General features: G+C 37.7%; 1 protein-coding gene across 1 annotated transcript in view; it reads right to left on the bottom strand.

The window, feature by feature from the left end:
- AGPS (alkylglycerone phosphate synthase) overlaps positions 1-15,700 on the bottom strand; it is a gene marked incomplete at both ends in the record, with an annotated part of 56,103 nt that overhangs the window by 26,164 nt on the left and 14,239 nt on the right. Inside the window, 7 exons of the mRNA XM_082001463.1 lie at positions 433-558; positions 4,383-4,463; positions 6,678-6,757; positions 8,617-8,688; positions 10,370-10,444; positions 10,526-10,646; positions 15,179-15,269. Of these exons, the coding sequence (XP_081857589.1) occupies positions 433-558; positions 4,383-4,463; positions 6,678-6,757; positions 8,617-8,688; positions 10,370-10,444; positions 10,526-10,646; positions 15,179-15,269 (646 nt within the window). The remainder of the gene's footprint in view (positions 1-432; positions 559-4,382; positions 4,464-6,677; positions 6,758-8,616; positions 8,689-10,369; positions 10,445-10,525; positions 10,647-15,178; positions 15,270-15,700) is intronic.

The raw sequence follows: 15,700 nt of genomic DNA, 5'->3' as shown, positions 1-15,700 counted from the left end.
CTAGCCTGGGGGCAAGTAGGAAGGTGGAAAGAGCTAGCTTGCTGTCAGTTAGATGATCTAATTAGACAACTTCAGGAATGCACAGCAGGTAGGAGAGAACATGGGCCTTTTGGAATCACCCTAGAAGTTTGACAGGATTAGTACACTGGATTAATAGAGAGAACAAAATGGTGGAAGAAGGCAGAGTCAGGACAGGGTAACAATTCCTTAAGCTAGCCAGTGAATACCAAAATGAAATTGATTTTTAGATCAGCGATAAAGATTAGCAGTACTAAAAGCAAGCAAAGAAGCATTTCAGTCAAAATTTTATGCCAAAACTGTATCACTTGAGAAACACAATTTACTAGCTCTTTTCCCTCTCATTGTGAGTCATTATAAAACTTAAACCTCCCAACAGAACAATTAATTAGGAAAAGTATTAGAACTATTTACCAGATCTTCAATGTTTCCATAGATGTTTTTTTTCATGCCTGATGCTCGTGTTGCTACCCATCCTCCTAGTGAGCTGAACTCCATGGAGTCTGGTTCATGGCCTGTACAGAAGCCACTTTCAGCAAGCTAAAGGAAGGAAAAGAAAAAAAACATTCTACAGAGCCTGTATTCACCTAGCACTCCAAACCTCAATTTGTTTTTTTAAAGTAAGTATCCTGACCACACCCCCATTTATTCAGGCGCAAGTTTTGTCTTTGCTATGTAAGTGAAATGCAACTTGATTCTGCTTCTACTGTGCATATGCTTGCTACATATCAACCTATAATACTCCTCCCCCATATTTTAAAACCAAGACGTCTATTGTTCATAAGAGGGTGCAAATTCAAATACATATGGAAAAAAATTATAACTAACTGCCAACTTTGCACAAATGCTGCCAATAAATAAGGCACTTAATCTCTTGTTCTTTCTATCCTAATGTGATATGCAGCAGGTCTGCAGAAAATGCAAGCAAATTGCCTGCACTTAATTCTCTCAAGGAGTGATGTGTTTTAATATACAGCCATCTGGTTGGGCTTCCTGTATGCAACACTGTCAAGTATTTGTGATGCAGATCACGCATTCCTGTACATTAAGTAGTCACTTGTTTCTCATTTTTCCATATTAGCTTGGCTTTGCCATCTGCACAGCACCTGAGGTTGATTGGATGCCCTCAGAATCACACCACCAAAGCTGTTGGACAGGAAGAATTAAAGACCCAAACAGTCTCATATTAAGTGATAACTGTGTTAGCGCATTTGAGACTATCAATTTGCGCTGACCAACTGATAACAATCCAGTTGGACATAGGTATTTAAGTATACTACATAATGTGGATCATTAACTATGTTCTATTGTACAAAGTGGTTCTAACTTAAATGATTGAAAGTCACTTCTATGTAATATCTACGGTGATTCATCTAGCTCATGGTCCTCTTACACCAGAGGAGCTTGTGGCTTTATATGCTTACTGGTCATATATTAGGGAAGGGTTGGAACCTGCATCCTCCTCATTCCACAGGGTGACAAGAAATTTGCTTCAGTCACAGCTTACCAATTTCTACAAGTTGTATAAACACAAGCACAGCAGAAGACAGTGCTTTTGAAAACTTCTAACTGAAGTACCTGTACAAAGTAAATGTACAAAGCACTTGGTCTAAACTCCTTGAATCCTGTTGTATGAACTGCATGTTCTAAGAGCACCTACAGGACAGGGGAGAGATTATGCCATGTACTTTGCAGATGCAAGAGACAGCCTCATCCAGAGAATACGAGCATGTACTAGCTTTTCCTATAGAATCACAATCTGATTGATAACGCTTATTACAAAACACAGTATCAAATATTGTTCCATCTTCATTATCATTTTGTCACCTCCATGGAATAATAGCTGATAGAGGAGGACTGTTCTGTTTGACAAAAACATGAGGCTTCTCTATAGAGCCCACTAACATCTCAGGTTCTCATCACACAGAAGATAGTGTCTTAATCACACCACAGCCACTAGCGAAGATAGACAAATGTGTTAAGTGTACACTCATTTTGAACGCCCCGTTATAACACTTACAGCCTAAATTTTGTCAAATATCAGGTTTTCCAAATTTGTTTAGAATTCAGCTCTTGATTTTAGTTAACGTTCTAAGGTTCACAATACCTGTAAATGAGGTAGCCTACTAAGTAACTTCAGCACTCAAAAAATGGGGAACACAGTAAAAGCACCAAACGTCTTCACTGCAACATAATTCCTAGGTAGTCTCTTAAAGCAACAGAAGTTGGATTAGCCTCCAATCCAAAGCTTACTAATACTAGCAAGCTGCAAACCAAAGAAAAACCCTTTCAAACAGCTTCCTCTTTGCACAGTCCAAATGTAGATCTGCATTCTACTGGTACTTCGGTGGAAGTCCACATTGGAGTTAACTACAATATTAAATCACAGTTATGCTCAGATTGTACTACAGAAAACAAGCACAACTTGGAGTTCTAGCTTTAATCACATTCAATTTGCTAGTATTACTGGAATTACAATATATACGTAATAAGTGTTTACTATATATATATACATACACACACACACACTTTAAGTAGATGATCTGATTTTGTATTCTTTGCAGATTGAAGGAAATGCACAGAAGCCCTTGTGCTCAGAGTCACACTGTGTATTAAAACCTTTGTACAAATGCTAGTGTATATTCAATGCTGAACAAATTGACAACCAGTAGTCAAAAACCTAATAGAAGAAAGTTTTTCTGTCAAATAACTGCAACAGTAGTATTTCAGCTCATAAAAGCTATAAGCAGCAAGGGGATATTGTCCCTTACTCTAAGTGAAAGGAAAAGAAGTGGCATTTAAAAGGATAGATAGCAGTGAAATATCAAACTCCTGCCCTAGAAAAATTTAAATGCAGAGGACGTTCTCTTAGCTTGAAAAACAAATCTGGAAAGGTTAAAAATATTACCCCAAATGGTAAAAGGGAAAATAAGAGGCAGGAAAGGCTATCTTTCTCATCATAAACAGGTCTGTTAGTCAAGTATGACAAGTTTTCTTCTAAAAGGTGACCTGGAAAAAAAGTATTTAAAATCCTTCAAATCTCTGCATATTTGTAAAGTATCTAGGCACTAAGAAAAGTTTAGACAACATTTAGCTATCAAATCAGTCAAATCCTAGATTTTTTTTTAAAATAAGCAGAACTGCACACCCTAAAAAATAGTAACAAACATCCACAACTAGCTTGATTAGAAGAGACCCTGAGAAGGGTGCTGTGGCTCATCTGATAAACTGCAATTAAAAACCACTAGAGGTCACTTAGAAAAGAAGGTGTCCTGGTTTTAGCCAGGGTAGAGTTAATTTTCTTCATAGAAGCTAGCGTGAGGCTGTGTTTTGGATTTGGGATGAGAAAATGTTGATAAGGTGCTGATGTTTTGAGTTGTTGCTAAGTAGTCAAGGACAGTCCGGCTTCTCATGCTGGCCTGCAGCGAGCAGGCTGGGGGTGCACAGGAAGCTGGGAGGGGACACAGCTGGGACAGCTGACCCAGGCTGGCCAAAGAGATATTCCATACCATATAACGTCATGCTCAGTATATAAAGCTGGGACGAAGAAGAAGGAAGGGGTGGAGGGACGTTCGGAGTTATGGCGTCTGTCTTCCCAAGAAACCATTACGCGTGACGGAGCCCTGCTTCCCTGGAGATGGCTGAACACCTGCCTGCCCATGGGGAGTGGTGAACAAATTCCTTGTTTTGCTTTGCTTGCGTGCGCGGCTTTTGCTTTACTTATTAAACTGTCTTTATCTCAAACCATGGGTTTCCTCACTTTTACTCTTCCAATTCTCTCCCCCGTGCCACCGTGGGGGAGTGAGCGAGCGGCTGCGCGGTGCGTAGTTGCTGGCTGGGGCTAAACCACAACACAGGGTGATCTAATCTTCCACTCGATTCTTGTTTTGGGCAACTCTCCATCCTTTCTGCTACTCTCCTGTAGCTGGCCTTAAGCAGCAGCAGTAGATCTGTTATATGCTCTAACCTTTCTGAGGAAACTACCTCTGGCCAAAATGACTAAAACATGTCACAAAATGACAATTTGAACTTTTCCTGGTAATCGGTACCAAGTGTCTTGCCTTGCAACCACAAGCATGTATCTACAGTTTGAAACAGGAAGCATAGATAGCATTACAACCTATGAATTGTCTACTTACTACTGTAACCGCATTTTGTGGCTAGAGTTAAATAGAAAAAAATTTAAAACATTCAAATACAGCATTTAATGTTATATGGTTCATAGCCATGCATATAATGCTTACCACACCAGCCTGCATGAAAACACACAAGAATTAAGCTAGAATTCAGTCATATAGACAAAACACAGGGAACAGCTAAAAAAAATATGGAGAAATATTAGATGCTTGACAAGTTAAAGATACCTGTTTTTCCAGATCTTGTCCAACAATGCCAGCTTCCACACAAGCTGTTAAGTTTTTCTCATCTATCCAGAGAATCCGATTCTGTTGAAAAGCCAATCAAAACTAAGAATCAGTGTTGAAGACTTTTTATTTCCATTCCTAATGCTATAGGATCAACATGCTTGGTCTTACAGTTTACTATTAATACAACTCCAGTTATTACAGCAGTGAAAACTGAGCCCACTCCCTCCCTCAAACAGCTACACAACAGGTTACAATTTATGAAGTCATCACTATAAAACAGTAACATACTTGTTAGTCAATTTATACTAGGAATACTAACAGAAACAATGCAGAAAATCCAGAAAGAATTAAGTCATTCTTACAGAAGTAATACAATGATTTTCACTATTAATATGATTGAAGGTCCTGAATCTGAGTATCTGGACATTAAGTACACACCAAGTATTCTTAAACATACTCCATGGGTTAAATAGACTGCATTCAGTTATTCCAGTTCAGCTCGTGATTTTGACACAGTAAGCTAGAAGCAAGATATACTACAGGATGTCAGAGTATGTACGTACTTCAGAAATTTAAGATACTCTGAAGGATTGTATCATTTTAATGAGACACTCACTGTCCCAGATGTATATTCTACTAAACAGGAAAAGTAGTAAACGCTACAACTTACATGGCACACTAAGCATGACTGTCAGTGAGGACAATCCATGTGAAGGAGAAACTTAAATTGTTTTAGCTTTGTTTATAGTAAGGATGCCACAGAAGCTTCAGCCTCCATTCTTCATTTTCAAGTACTACTGTTCAAGTAATCTTGTGTATTAATACTACTGTTCAAGTAATCTTGTGTATTAATGTTGTAGAGAAGGAGAACAGCTCTAACTTCCCTTTGCCTTGGTTTTTCAAATGACAAATGTGGACATCTTGTAGTCCATCTTAAACTATATGCTTCAAAGCAATTGTCTCCCCTCACAACATCTAGGCTAACTAATTATTCAAAGCCAGCTATTACAGCTCCTTTCAGACACCTTCAGTTTCAACATAAAGTGCTGAACTGATCTAAGATGCTTAAATAAAGCAGTTGTTATGCAATATAGACCCTACACATCAGAAAGATACCCATTAAATGTCTGTTAGACTAGTAAAGCTTAGCCAATCATCTAAACTGCTCTGACACCCCCAGGTTTTAACTCTGACAATGCTTCTTTTCACCTTAATTTCCTTATTTTCCCTCCTCGTTAGTGATTAGAAGAACTGGCTGGCAGAAGCATTCAAGACACATAAAGTGGTCTATTTTCTGACTTGGTGCACGCTTACATGTCTAGCTGACAAAAGCATGATAGTAAGACCTAAGCACATTCCTTTCCCACCCCCAAACCAGACAGAAATCAAAGCTGTGGGCTATGAATCAATGAGTTCAAGTGAAGCCCTGAGTTAGTATTGTACTCTTTGGATTTCACTCTGTATAGACACCCAAGGAGCTTCCTTCAACACACGCCTACCTCTTTGCAGAAAAGATCACTCTGTAGCCAGAGATACTGAGAAACAAGTTTCAATGAAGCACCACTGACTGAGTAGAGAAAACTGAGCGAAAGCCCACATCTTATCATCAAGGCTAAAGGAGTTAGTAAGGTCAGCAGGTGCTCAGAGGCAGTAGAGCCTTACATCAAACATACAGAGCTGTTTAAGCATCTCATTACCATGTAGTCATAAAGCTATCATTTTAAAAGTATAAAGCTCCTTCATAATGAAAAGATGAAAACTAGCACTATGTTACAGAACTTCATTTTTAAACTGCCATAAAGCTATGAACTTCATACTCTCAAGATGCTATCTACACAAAAATCTAGGATTTTTTCCTTTAAAGTTGATCCTTCAAGTTGATTTGTTGATACTAGGTCACCTTACCAACCTTTGCTTTAAGTATTTTTAAGTCTGCAAAAACTAGTGAAATTTGCAACAGCAAATAACTTCCTCCTAGCCTTTCATTTAACTTCAGATACAAGTTCCAGTATAGAATAGTTTCCTCTGATTTTCACCTAAAGCTGCTATAAGAAGGCTTAATGGTGATTTTTTCCTTATTAATTACATACAGGTCATATGAAGTAGTACAAAGAAAACATCAGCAAAATACCACTTAAACTGAAGGAGTACCAATTTAATCATGCATGGTACAGACTAATACTTCAATCCTTACTTTATTCTCGCAAAGAAAGAAATGTCATTCTCTAGCGATCACCATTCAAAGTTACTGTAGATTAATTTTAAAAATAAAGAAAATTAAGATAGGCATACCATTTGTGATGTATCCAGTGAGACAATTGTTCTTTTTTCTTCTTCCGGACATTCAAGGGCACTAGAGACACTCGTCCCTCCTGCAAATACGGGAGTGACATTGTGATTATAAAATTCTCAGGTAGCTTTTCTTCCACATACCATCCCTCTCTTCCTCCTTTCTGATATTGAACATCAAGTAAGATCACTGAAGTTAACTGTTTGAGGCTAGTGATTAGCCTTTTAAGGCTGTCCCTTCTCCCAAACTGGCTTTCACATAAATCAAGGCAGCATTAGAGCTGACAATGCTTTAACAGCACTTGATAAAACATGAAATTCTGTGACCATCTCAGCTGCTTCTGTTAAGTCCAGAACAGCATTTTAAAAACAAGGAAGGATAAGAAATAACGAAGCCATCCAAGAAAGAGATGGCTATGGTTTCTATATATTCTTGAGATCACCATGAAAGCCACTAGACTTCTATCTTAAAAAGTTGACTTAAGTGGTCTAATACAGGAATGCAATACTTATCTGAAAGCAAGAAACTGAAAGGGTATAATTTTTAAGAAAAGGATAAAACCAAATGTCAAGCTTCTCCAGAGGTTTCTACTGTATCTTCATAGGATATCACAGAACAGCCTCCAAGAAGCCTTTGGCTTCTCAAAGACTACAAAAGCCATAGGAAAAAAGAGACTAGGATGTTAAAAAGATCCACAGCAAGCTAGAGAGAGAGACACCAGATCAACCAAGGAGACCAATGGCAAGTAGAGACAGTGCCAACTAATAAAACACTCTTCAAGAGCAATAGAGCCTATCACCTTTGCTTCCAATGATAGGAAAGGTGGCATTTTCCCCTATAGTAATAACTCCAGAAGCTGACCGTAGTTCAGTGTAAACAGACTTGGAAAGCAATCTTAAGATCTTCCTGTATCCTGGTCAGTGAACAAGAGATAGTCAATAGTGCTGCTTTCAGCTATACCAATTTACTAGTACCAAAGGTGACTTGTAGCAGTCTTACAGCTCTCCAGATGTATCTGGCAAGGGTGAGAATGTTTTAGGGAGAAACCAGCTCCATTAGTTTGGTATTGCCTTCAACTGACATGCTCATCTTCTCAAACACGTGTCCTTCCTACAGAGGCTATGCTCCTACAGCATAAGCAAGTACCAAGTAAAACACACATATTATCCCACAGAATTAAGAGTTCTTGACAAAAAGTTTTGTGCAGAATGAGCTCATGAAAGCCAACATTGTATGTTCCCTGAGCTCCAAGTCAAAACAAGGTAGCTCACCACTCTACTTCAGCAGGCTTAGAGGAAAAAGCACCCATGATTAGAAGCCTGAAATCCTTTAGAAATTCTTTAGGCTGAGAAGGACACCGATTATACAGGCCTTAACCTGTACTCTGTACCCTGAACACTTGCTGAAAATGCCTTGCCATGACCATTTCTAACTTTCAAACTGAACAATGTCTAAAAGGAAATTAGAATTATGGTTAACAATTTTGCATTACCGTCTGACCACAATCCTCCCTGGACCTATGAGCTTCAACAGTACAACCAAAAAACCCCTACTTTATACATGTTTGTGGGAACCCAGCACCGCGATGTGTCCAAAAACATGATACCTCTCTAACAGAGATATTTTAATCTCTTGATTTATTTCCTAGATGACTTCCAAGGCACAGAGGTAGATTTCAGCTTCATATAATTACTCTTTTTGCACATTCAATATTCAAGGTGTTGACATACTTTTAATAACTTCCACTAAATTGAATATAACAGCTTTTAATACTGCAAGACCATAAAAAGAAATTAAGACCACACTTAAAATACTACTAAAAAAAATCTAACTATTAAATTATTGGCACAATATATTACTAAGATCACATTCGAATTGAATTCAGGTAGAATTCATTGCCACTAGTAACATTAAAGAGATTTGAGATTTCATAACACTTACCACCAAACGGTATTATGCAGAGATTGTGTTTGCAGGCTAATTCCACAATTTTAACTACATCTTCATGGCAAACTAAAAAAGTCCAAACAGTTAAAAGAACAGGATTTGTGCTTAGTACTAAATATTGCAGTCTGAATAAGCAGCAGCTCCTTTTGACACCAGCAAGGAAGACATTTCAAAGAGTTTGGCACTAAAGAGCTAGGCTCTGAAGTATCGGAATTCCAGGGTAAAGTTTAGACCTGAAACAATTCTGCATTTGAATAACTAACTACAGTCTTAGTCTGCTCTACTCATGAATTAAGACCTCCTGCAAATTCTCAAGGCAAGATGGGCTATCAAACAGGTAACAATGAATTTAGCTATCTTGGAGAACAAATCAAGTTTAAAGCTTTTATCGAAAATAGGCTGTCCCATTTATTTTGGGTGAGAAGTCTCGTTTGAGGGCTGAACAACACATCTGTCTCTTCCTGGCTGACATTCAGTTTCAAAAAATGGAGTTGCTGGTGAAATTTACTTTTTCAGAATGCATTCTGTATCTGCTCAGAGGGAAGCAGAAATGCTTGTGCACAGGCAAGGAAAAGGATCAAAAAAAGAAATCAAATACAGTGCGTACGCAAGTTTGTACAAACAGCGGAGAACGAGCAGAACTGAATAAATAGGCTTAAGAACTGTGGCTACTTCGCTGTTGTCACACAGAGCAGCTTTAAACAAAGCTAGTCAATCACATTTCAGTTGCTTTTGGAGCTGCACAAAATAAAGCTGTGGCAAGTGCTGTTCATAGTCACCACTGCTGTCATGTCAGTACCTGTCCTCAATTAATGAGATGTATCTTATAGTTCCTCTTTATGCTTCTCATATGTGATTTTTTTTTTTTTTCTCCTAAATCAAGGGAGCAAAACTGAGCTAAGACTAACTTCTTATTCAGGAATTTTGGGGCTTCTAATGCAGTGCAGCTACCAAAGTATCAGAAAGAGTTATAAAAAAGTAAGGGAAGAGTTGGATTCATACATCTGAACTAGCAGGTACTTGGATCAAATGACTTTTTGATTAGCTACTAAGAAGTAGCACATGGAAAGTAGTTCCTAGTGACTAGAGAAATATGACTGAAGTAGAAAATTCACACAAGTCTGCAACTAAAGTTGTATCAGTTTAAGTATTTGTATTCTTCTACTGCATAGAAGCAAGCATGTTTTCTGCTCCGTATTATCTACAACAGCATTAGTTATTACTCTAAAGTGGGCCCAGCCTGCACTCAGATTGCACTGCTCCAAGTCAGCGATCCTTTGTAAAGTGTTCTGATAGGAGTTACACGTATTATACCTTTTTTATTAAAGTACAGTATGTCATATCACAAAGTTCTTTAATACAAAGATTTCACTATACCCTTCTACCATCATGTACTCCTTTAAAAAACAAGGTTTAGACTATCATTTAGACAGCTATTCTTGGTGAACATACAAGTTCAAATCACACTGTGGTTACTTAAGTCATTAATTCAGCTGTCAACAGAAACTTCAGCTGTATTTAGTAATAAATTTGACTTCCCCATTAAATGATGGGGTTTCACAGGCACAACCTGCAATCCAGATGTTAAACAATCATGATTACCATTCATGAGAAAATTCACTTGTCTTTACAGAAACTGAGGAAGTTGGTGAACCAAGAGACAGCTTCCCCATGACAAGAAAGCACAGGAGTTTAGTACACAATAGCCTCCCAGATCAGAAGGGAGAATAAGACAACTAAAGCTTACCAGGCCATACAACTATATCAGGAATTCGCTTAAACATTCCTTCCCTGAGTACAAATATCTCATGTAGGCAGTGACCTGAAACACAAAGAGTAAGTTAACAAGTTCAAACAAGGAAGCATCAAAAGCAGCACAGTTAAATAAATGAAGTTATCTTACCATGAGCTCTGAATACCCTATCTTCTGCATCCTGTGAATATGAGATTTTAGTGGCTCTAAGATCCTGAAGAAATTCTTCATTTACAATGGATGGAGGTACATCATTAACATTTAAGGATGCCTACAATACAAGAAAATGTGTTCATTAAAGGTAGGTTCACTCTTACAGCACTTCCGTACAGCAGAAATAATAAAAACAGGTTAACACTAACTGATATCCAAACACAACTATTTAAGACCAGAAATACAAAGCTCTCTTCCTCACATTCAGTCATTGATCCCACTTGTCCTACCTGGTACTCAGCTGACTAGATGCACACAGAAAGTTTTATTTCAGCAGCACATTGCTAGCTTTTTTCTTCTTGATCAATGTGGAGAAATGCACTGGCTTGTAAGTACATACTGAACAAAATACCTTTTTAAAGGCTTCAAGAGCCAAGAAAAAGAGCTGTCTGAACAGAACTAAAGATCCTCCTGTTGATAAAGCGGTAGAGACTAAAGGTCAAAATTCCTTTTTGACTATAAATTCCTCCTCCAATACAGAAAAATACATACTAAAGCCACTACCCAGTCTGCAAATTCTTCTACTTACAGTTCTGTTTCTACCAACCCATTTCCTCTCCTCCCATCATATACTGAAAGCCAAGTCTCTGTCAGACTAAAGCCTAATCAGAAGTCCAAAGCAAGGCAAAACTAAGTCTGACTCATCTCACACAACTGGCATGCTTTAAATATACCACACACATCAGAAAAAACTTTATAAAATCCATGTTTGGTCAGAAACATGCAGGTGTTTCCAGAAAGCCTCTAGCTAGAAGTCCTGATCAACACCTTGGAAAAAAGTTTTTCTTTCAAAGAAGCTACACTGGACATTTTGGCTTACCAACAGGCCTTGAAGCAAGGTTCTCAAGTGCAGAGGGAGAACCCCTGCTTAAGGTTTTCTAACCACCCATTCTTCTAGGTCCTTATGACAGATGGCTTGTATAGCATTCTTATGGCTTCTCAAAGTGCAGAACTAGCCAGTTAATTATCTTTTCTAAAGTCCACTTTAGATATCAGACACATAAAAATGTAGTTCATGTGTCAACTTTTTAAACCCACTTAAAGAATGAGGATTCTTTACAGGACCCAGTTCCAAAAAAATAAGAACTTTGTAAACATTAAGTGTATTACTTTTAAGTGCTTTGAAGGTTCGAAAAAAAACCAAAACATTTTTTTCCTCCTTCAAAATTGAGCCAATAAACTCATTTATACTTTTCTATGGGTAACCTCCTTAAAGGAATATGTCTCCTATTACAAATGGCCTCTAAGTAAGGAGCTCTTTAATCAGCTATAAAGCTTGTCTTATGACTAAAAACTAACTTCTCAACTCCAACCCCTATTTTGAAAGAAAGTATTGGTCAAAAATCTTATTTCTACTTAGAGTCCCTGAAGTCTAAGAACAGGAGAACTGAAAATTTTTCACTACCACATCTTTTATCTTAAATACACTCTTAAAAATTAGGAATTGCACAAAAATTAGTTAAAACATAGTGCAGTGCTTTCAAACTTCTGTCATGAAAACCTTGCTGGCAAATTAACTGCCATCATCTTCAACTCAAATAGAAGAACATGCTTGCAGTTTTGTTATAAAGCTATCAGGAAAGACTACAGGCTACCTAGTGATGCCAGAAAGAGCTTGCTTACAGCCCTACCACCAGGTATTTGTATTTTAAGTGTTCCACATCGTCAAAGAAACTTAGACATTTCTTTGACAAGCCTAGCCTGTGTTCCTTGACAAGTACAAAAAGAAAAGAGCAAAACTGAATTCACTTTTTTTTTTTACCTTCTGAAGTTTCAGCCTTCTACAAAAGGTATACTTCATCCATCCAAGTTCTCTTTCCTGGAACAGAGTTTCGCCTGTCTTTGCTCTACATAACCTCCAGAACAGCTGATGCTTCGTGCTATGTGTCTTAAGATAAAAGCTTAGAGGATAGCACCAGTTACAAAGCTAACAGCAAGGAAAATAGAAATTAATAGTCTCCCATCTGCCACCATGGCAGCAGTCTATTCTAAATGGTTTGAGTCTCAAAGTCTTGAGAGCAGAAGGGAAGATTTAAACTTCAACAGGAAAGTTTTCAGGTAGTTAAGAGGTCCATGGTGATGGAATTGGCCTACCTGTGTCCACTGTACACGATATGTAGAAATTAAGAGTACTTACAGGGATAATTCAGAAAGCAGTATGCATATGAGATACATTCATGACTGATAGCTAACAACATTTAGAGGTTCAAAAGGATAGTCAAGTGCGTGTATTAGAGTTTCCATATGGGACACATCACCTAATGAAAATATAGTTTTAACAACAATTTCACTTCTGGAAGAGGATATGTGCTGTTCTGACTTGCTTTAAGGATAATATCATACTTCTTAAAATGAGGTGTCGGGCATCTGAGAAAAAGGATTTTCCCTCCTTCCAATAACATATTCACTTTGTCACCTACAAACACAAAAGTTGAGATTAAGTGTTGTACAGGTGAGCAGCACACTGCTACAGAGAAATCATGATTTTAGGGGCCAGTCACAATAAGCACAGAGGAAGTCAGATCTTGGATTGTTGCTCTTAGCTCTTACTATTCTGCTATTAATGCACATTCACACGGTGCTGTTTGCTAACCCAAAAGGTAGAGCTCTGGCAAACTTAGGAAACATAGAAACAAACTAATAGGTACCAAATAAAGATCTTTAAACCACTTTAAAAAAATCCCTCCTAGCTGTGCTTACATTTTCTGTTTTGAACTTTGGTTTCTTCACAGATTTCCATGGACAGAACTATTTCATATAATTTCAAGTTGAATACCAAGTGCCTGAAGATCTTTGCTCTCCATAAGAGGGACAGAAACTACTTAAAGCTAAAACCATCTGCAAGGAATTGTTGTAAGTATCTGGATTTTCTCTCTCCCACAAGTATTTTAATCCTTTAGTTTTTAAGATTGAGAAGTTAATATTCATCTATAAAAATATTACAGACAATGCCAAACAAAAATACAGCTTTATGTATTCTTATGGGACTGAAATATTTTAAGATTTGTGCACTGAAAGGCTAGACAGGAAGCCTATGTGAACTAAGTCTAAACTGCTGTCTGCGATAAGTCTAGTCTGAAAGAAGAAAAAAAGTCATCAGGCCTTAAGCATCACAGAAGCAGCAGGTACATTTACTGTTGTTAATTGTAACAGAAAAGTTGCATGCAACAGGGAATCCTCCAGTCTTATACAAGAGAGGCAGGAAGAGATGAGATACACAGACTAAAAGATCCCTCTCCTACTGCTGTTCCTATACCTGAGTTTCTTCATGCTCTAATGATAATAGAAGGTGAAAAACCAACATAGCATGACAACCTGAAATATAAACTAGGAACTACGATGGAAACATGAAAAATGGGGGACCCACCATAGTAGTTGAGAATAGCTATGTGAAGTCCAGATATATACTGGACACTGAAGAGTCCTATTCTGTGTCAAGGTAGTCAGCCTGTTTCAGATCGCAACAAGAACATCAGAACCAGAGGAACATAACGTAACAGGAAAGCATTCAACACTGCTGGCAGATATCCTGAAAAGCTGATTTGCAAGACATGCTGTGGAATCAAGATACTATCCAAGAATCTGCCCTTGTCCTCCAACTCTACTTCATTCTATATTTCCTCTACTTGTAGAAAGGGAACAACAGCTCTCAAGACCTCTGGTCACAGCAAGTTAAAGCAGCCAGTTAAAACCAATCCTGGTCAAGGAAAACACATCAAGATTAATTTTTTCAAAATGTAATGGCAGGTTGATATCCTGCAAATTATAGCAGACGAAAGAATGTCTTAAAAGACTGAAGAAACATGCAATTTTTCAGGCCCTATGAGATTACCTGCTTCAGAGAAAATGCAATCTTGAACTCACTCAAGAAATGGGTAAAACTGTTACCTAAAGCAGGGTTGCTACAGTCACTGTACAAGCACAGCCTGCATCCAACCCTGCTTAAGCAGCTATCTAGTCAGGAACTTGCAGCCTCAAAGGAACTCTTCTTAGAAAGGAAGTCAGGTCTCATGACTCTAACATGAGTTACTCTTTTAAAAAAAAACAAACACGAAAAACACAGAACATTCTAAATGTGTTCTTTTTCTGAAAACATTCAGTTCAATCTTGAGTATTCTGGTAGCCAGTTTTCAGCGCCCAGACATGTAAAAAAAATTCCTGTCAAATAAGACCTTTGATATCATTTAAATACACTGAAAACACAGCACAATATAACTTCACTGTAGCTTCTGTCTTTGTTATGAACAACATTAAAGTTGCATAAACAATTCCCTCTAGGCTAACAGTTTCTACAGTCTTGAAAAGCAACTTACAAACATGGACAAAAAACTCCCCTTTGTTGGAAACTTCCATTCCAATAAGAGTACTACCAGTTAGCCTGGAACCACAAGTCATGCTAAGTCATTGAAGGTTTCATGTAGTAGCTCTACATCAAATACTTTTTTCAAAAACTGAGGTTTTAATACACTATATTTAAATCAATTATGTGCAACATGACCTTCAGGACAACAGCTGAATCATCTTTAACAGTGTGGTCTTGATTATCACCAAGACTAATGTTCAAAGGAACTGGTTCAGCTATTTACTTACTCTAGAGGTAGTTTTGTGCTCCAGACTTGCTCCAAAGGTTTTTTCTATCCATTCCTTAAAAGTTGGTAATACCATACCACCTAATCTGTACCTGAAAAGTCAATATTACATAGGGTCATTTTAAATTAAAAGAATGTATGTCAGATACACTTCTTTCGATTCTATGTATGCACAAACATAAGTTTTACATTAAACTCTTTACCTACAAGCCGGCAAAGCTTCTGCAGGTTTAGTTTTCAAGCAACTGCACATTTTATTAATGTATTAACTGTTCTATACTTGACACAAAATCAAATCAATTGTCAACATGTTAGGTATTACTTTGTTCATGATCTTTGGGAATTGTGGCATAAGGCTTTTCAGATATCTCACCCTTCCATCTTTACTTTGAAGAAAGGTCTCTCCCTTTCAGTAGCATAAAAAGCAGTGTCACAGTTTACGTGCCAGTTACAGATAGAAGACATGTATGTATAGACACACTGCAATGTAAACAGCAGTCTCGGACACTCAAATCCAGCTCAG

The sequence above is a fragment of the Phaethon aethereus genome (assembly GCF_964289735.1).
Source record: "Phaethon aethereus genome assembly, chromosome: 6".
In the NCBI taxonomy this organism is placed as follows: Eukaryota; Metazoa; Chordata; class Aves; order Phaethontiformes; family Phaethontidae; genus Phaethon; species Phaethon aethereus.
The sequence above is the reverse complement of the archived record's forward strand: the minus strand, read 5'-3'. Positions and strand labels throughout refer to the sequence as shown.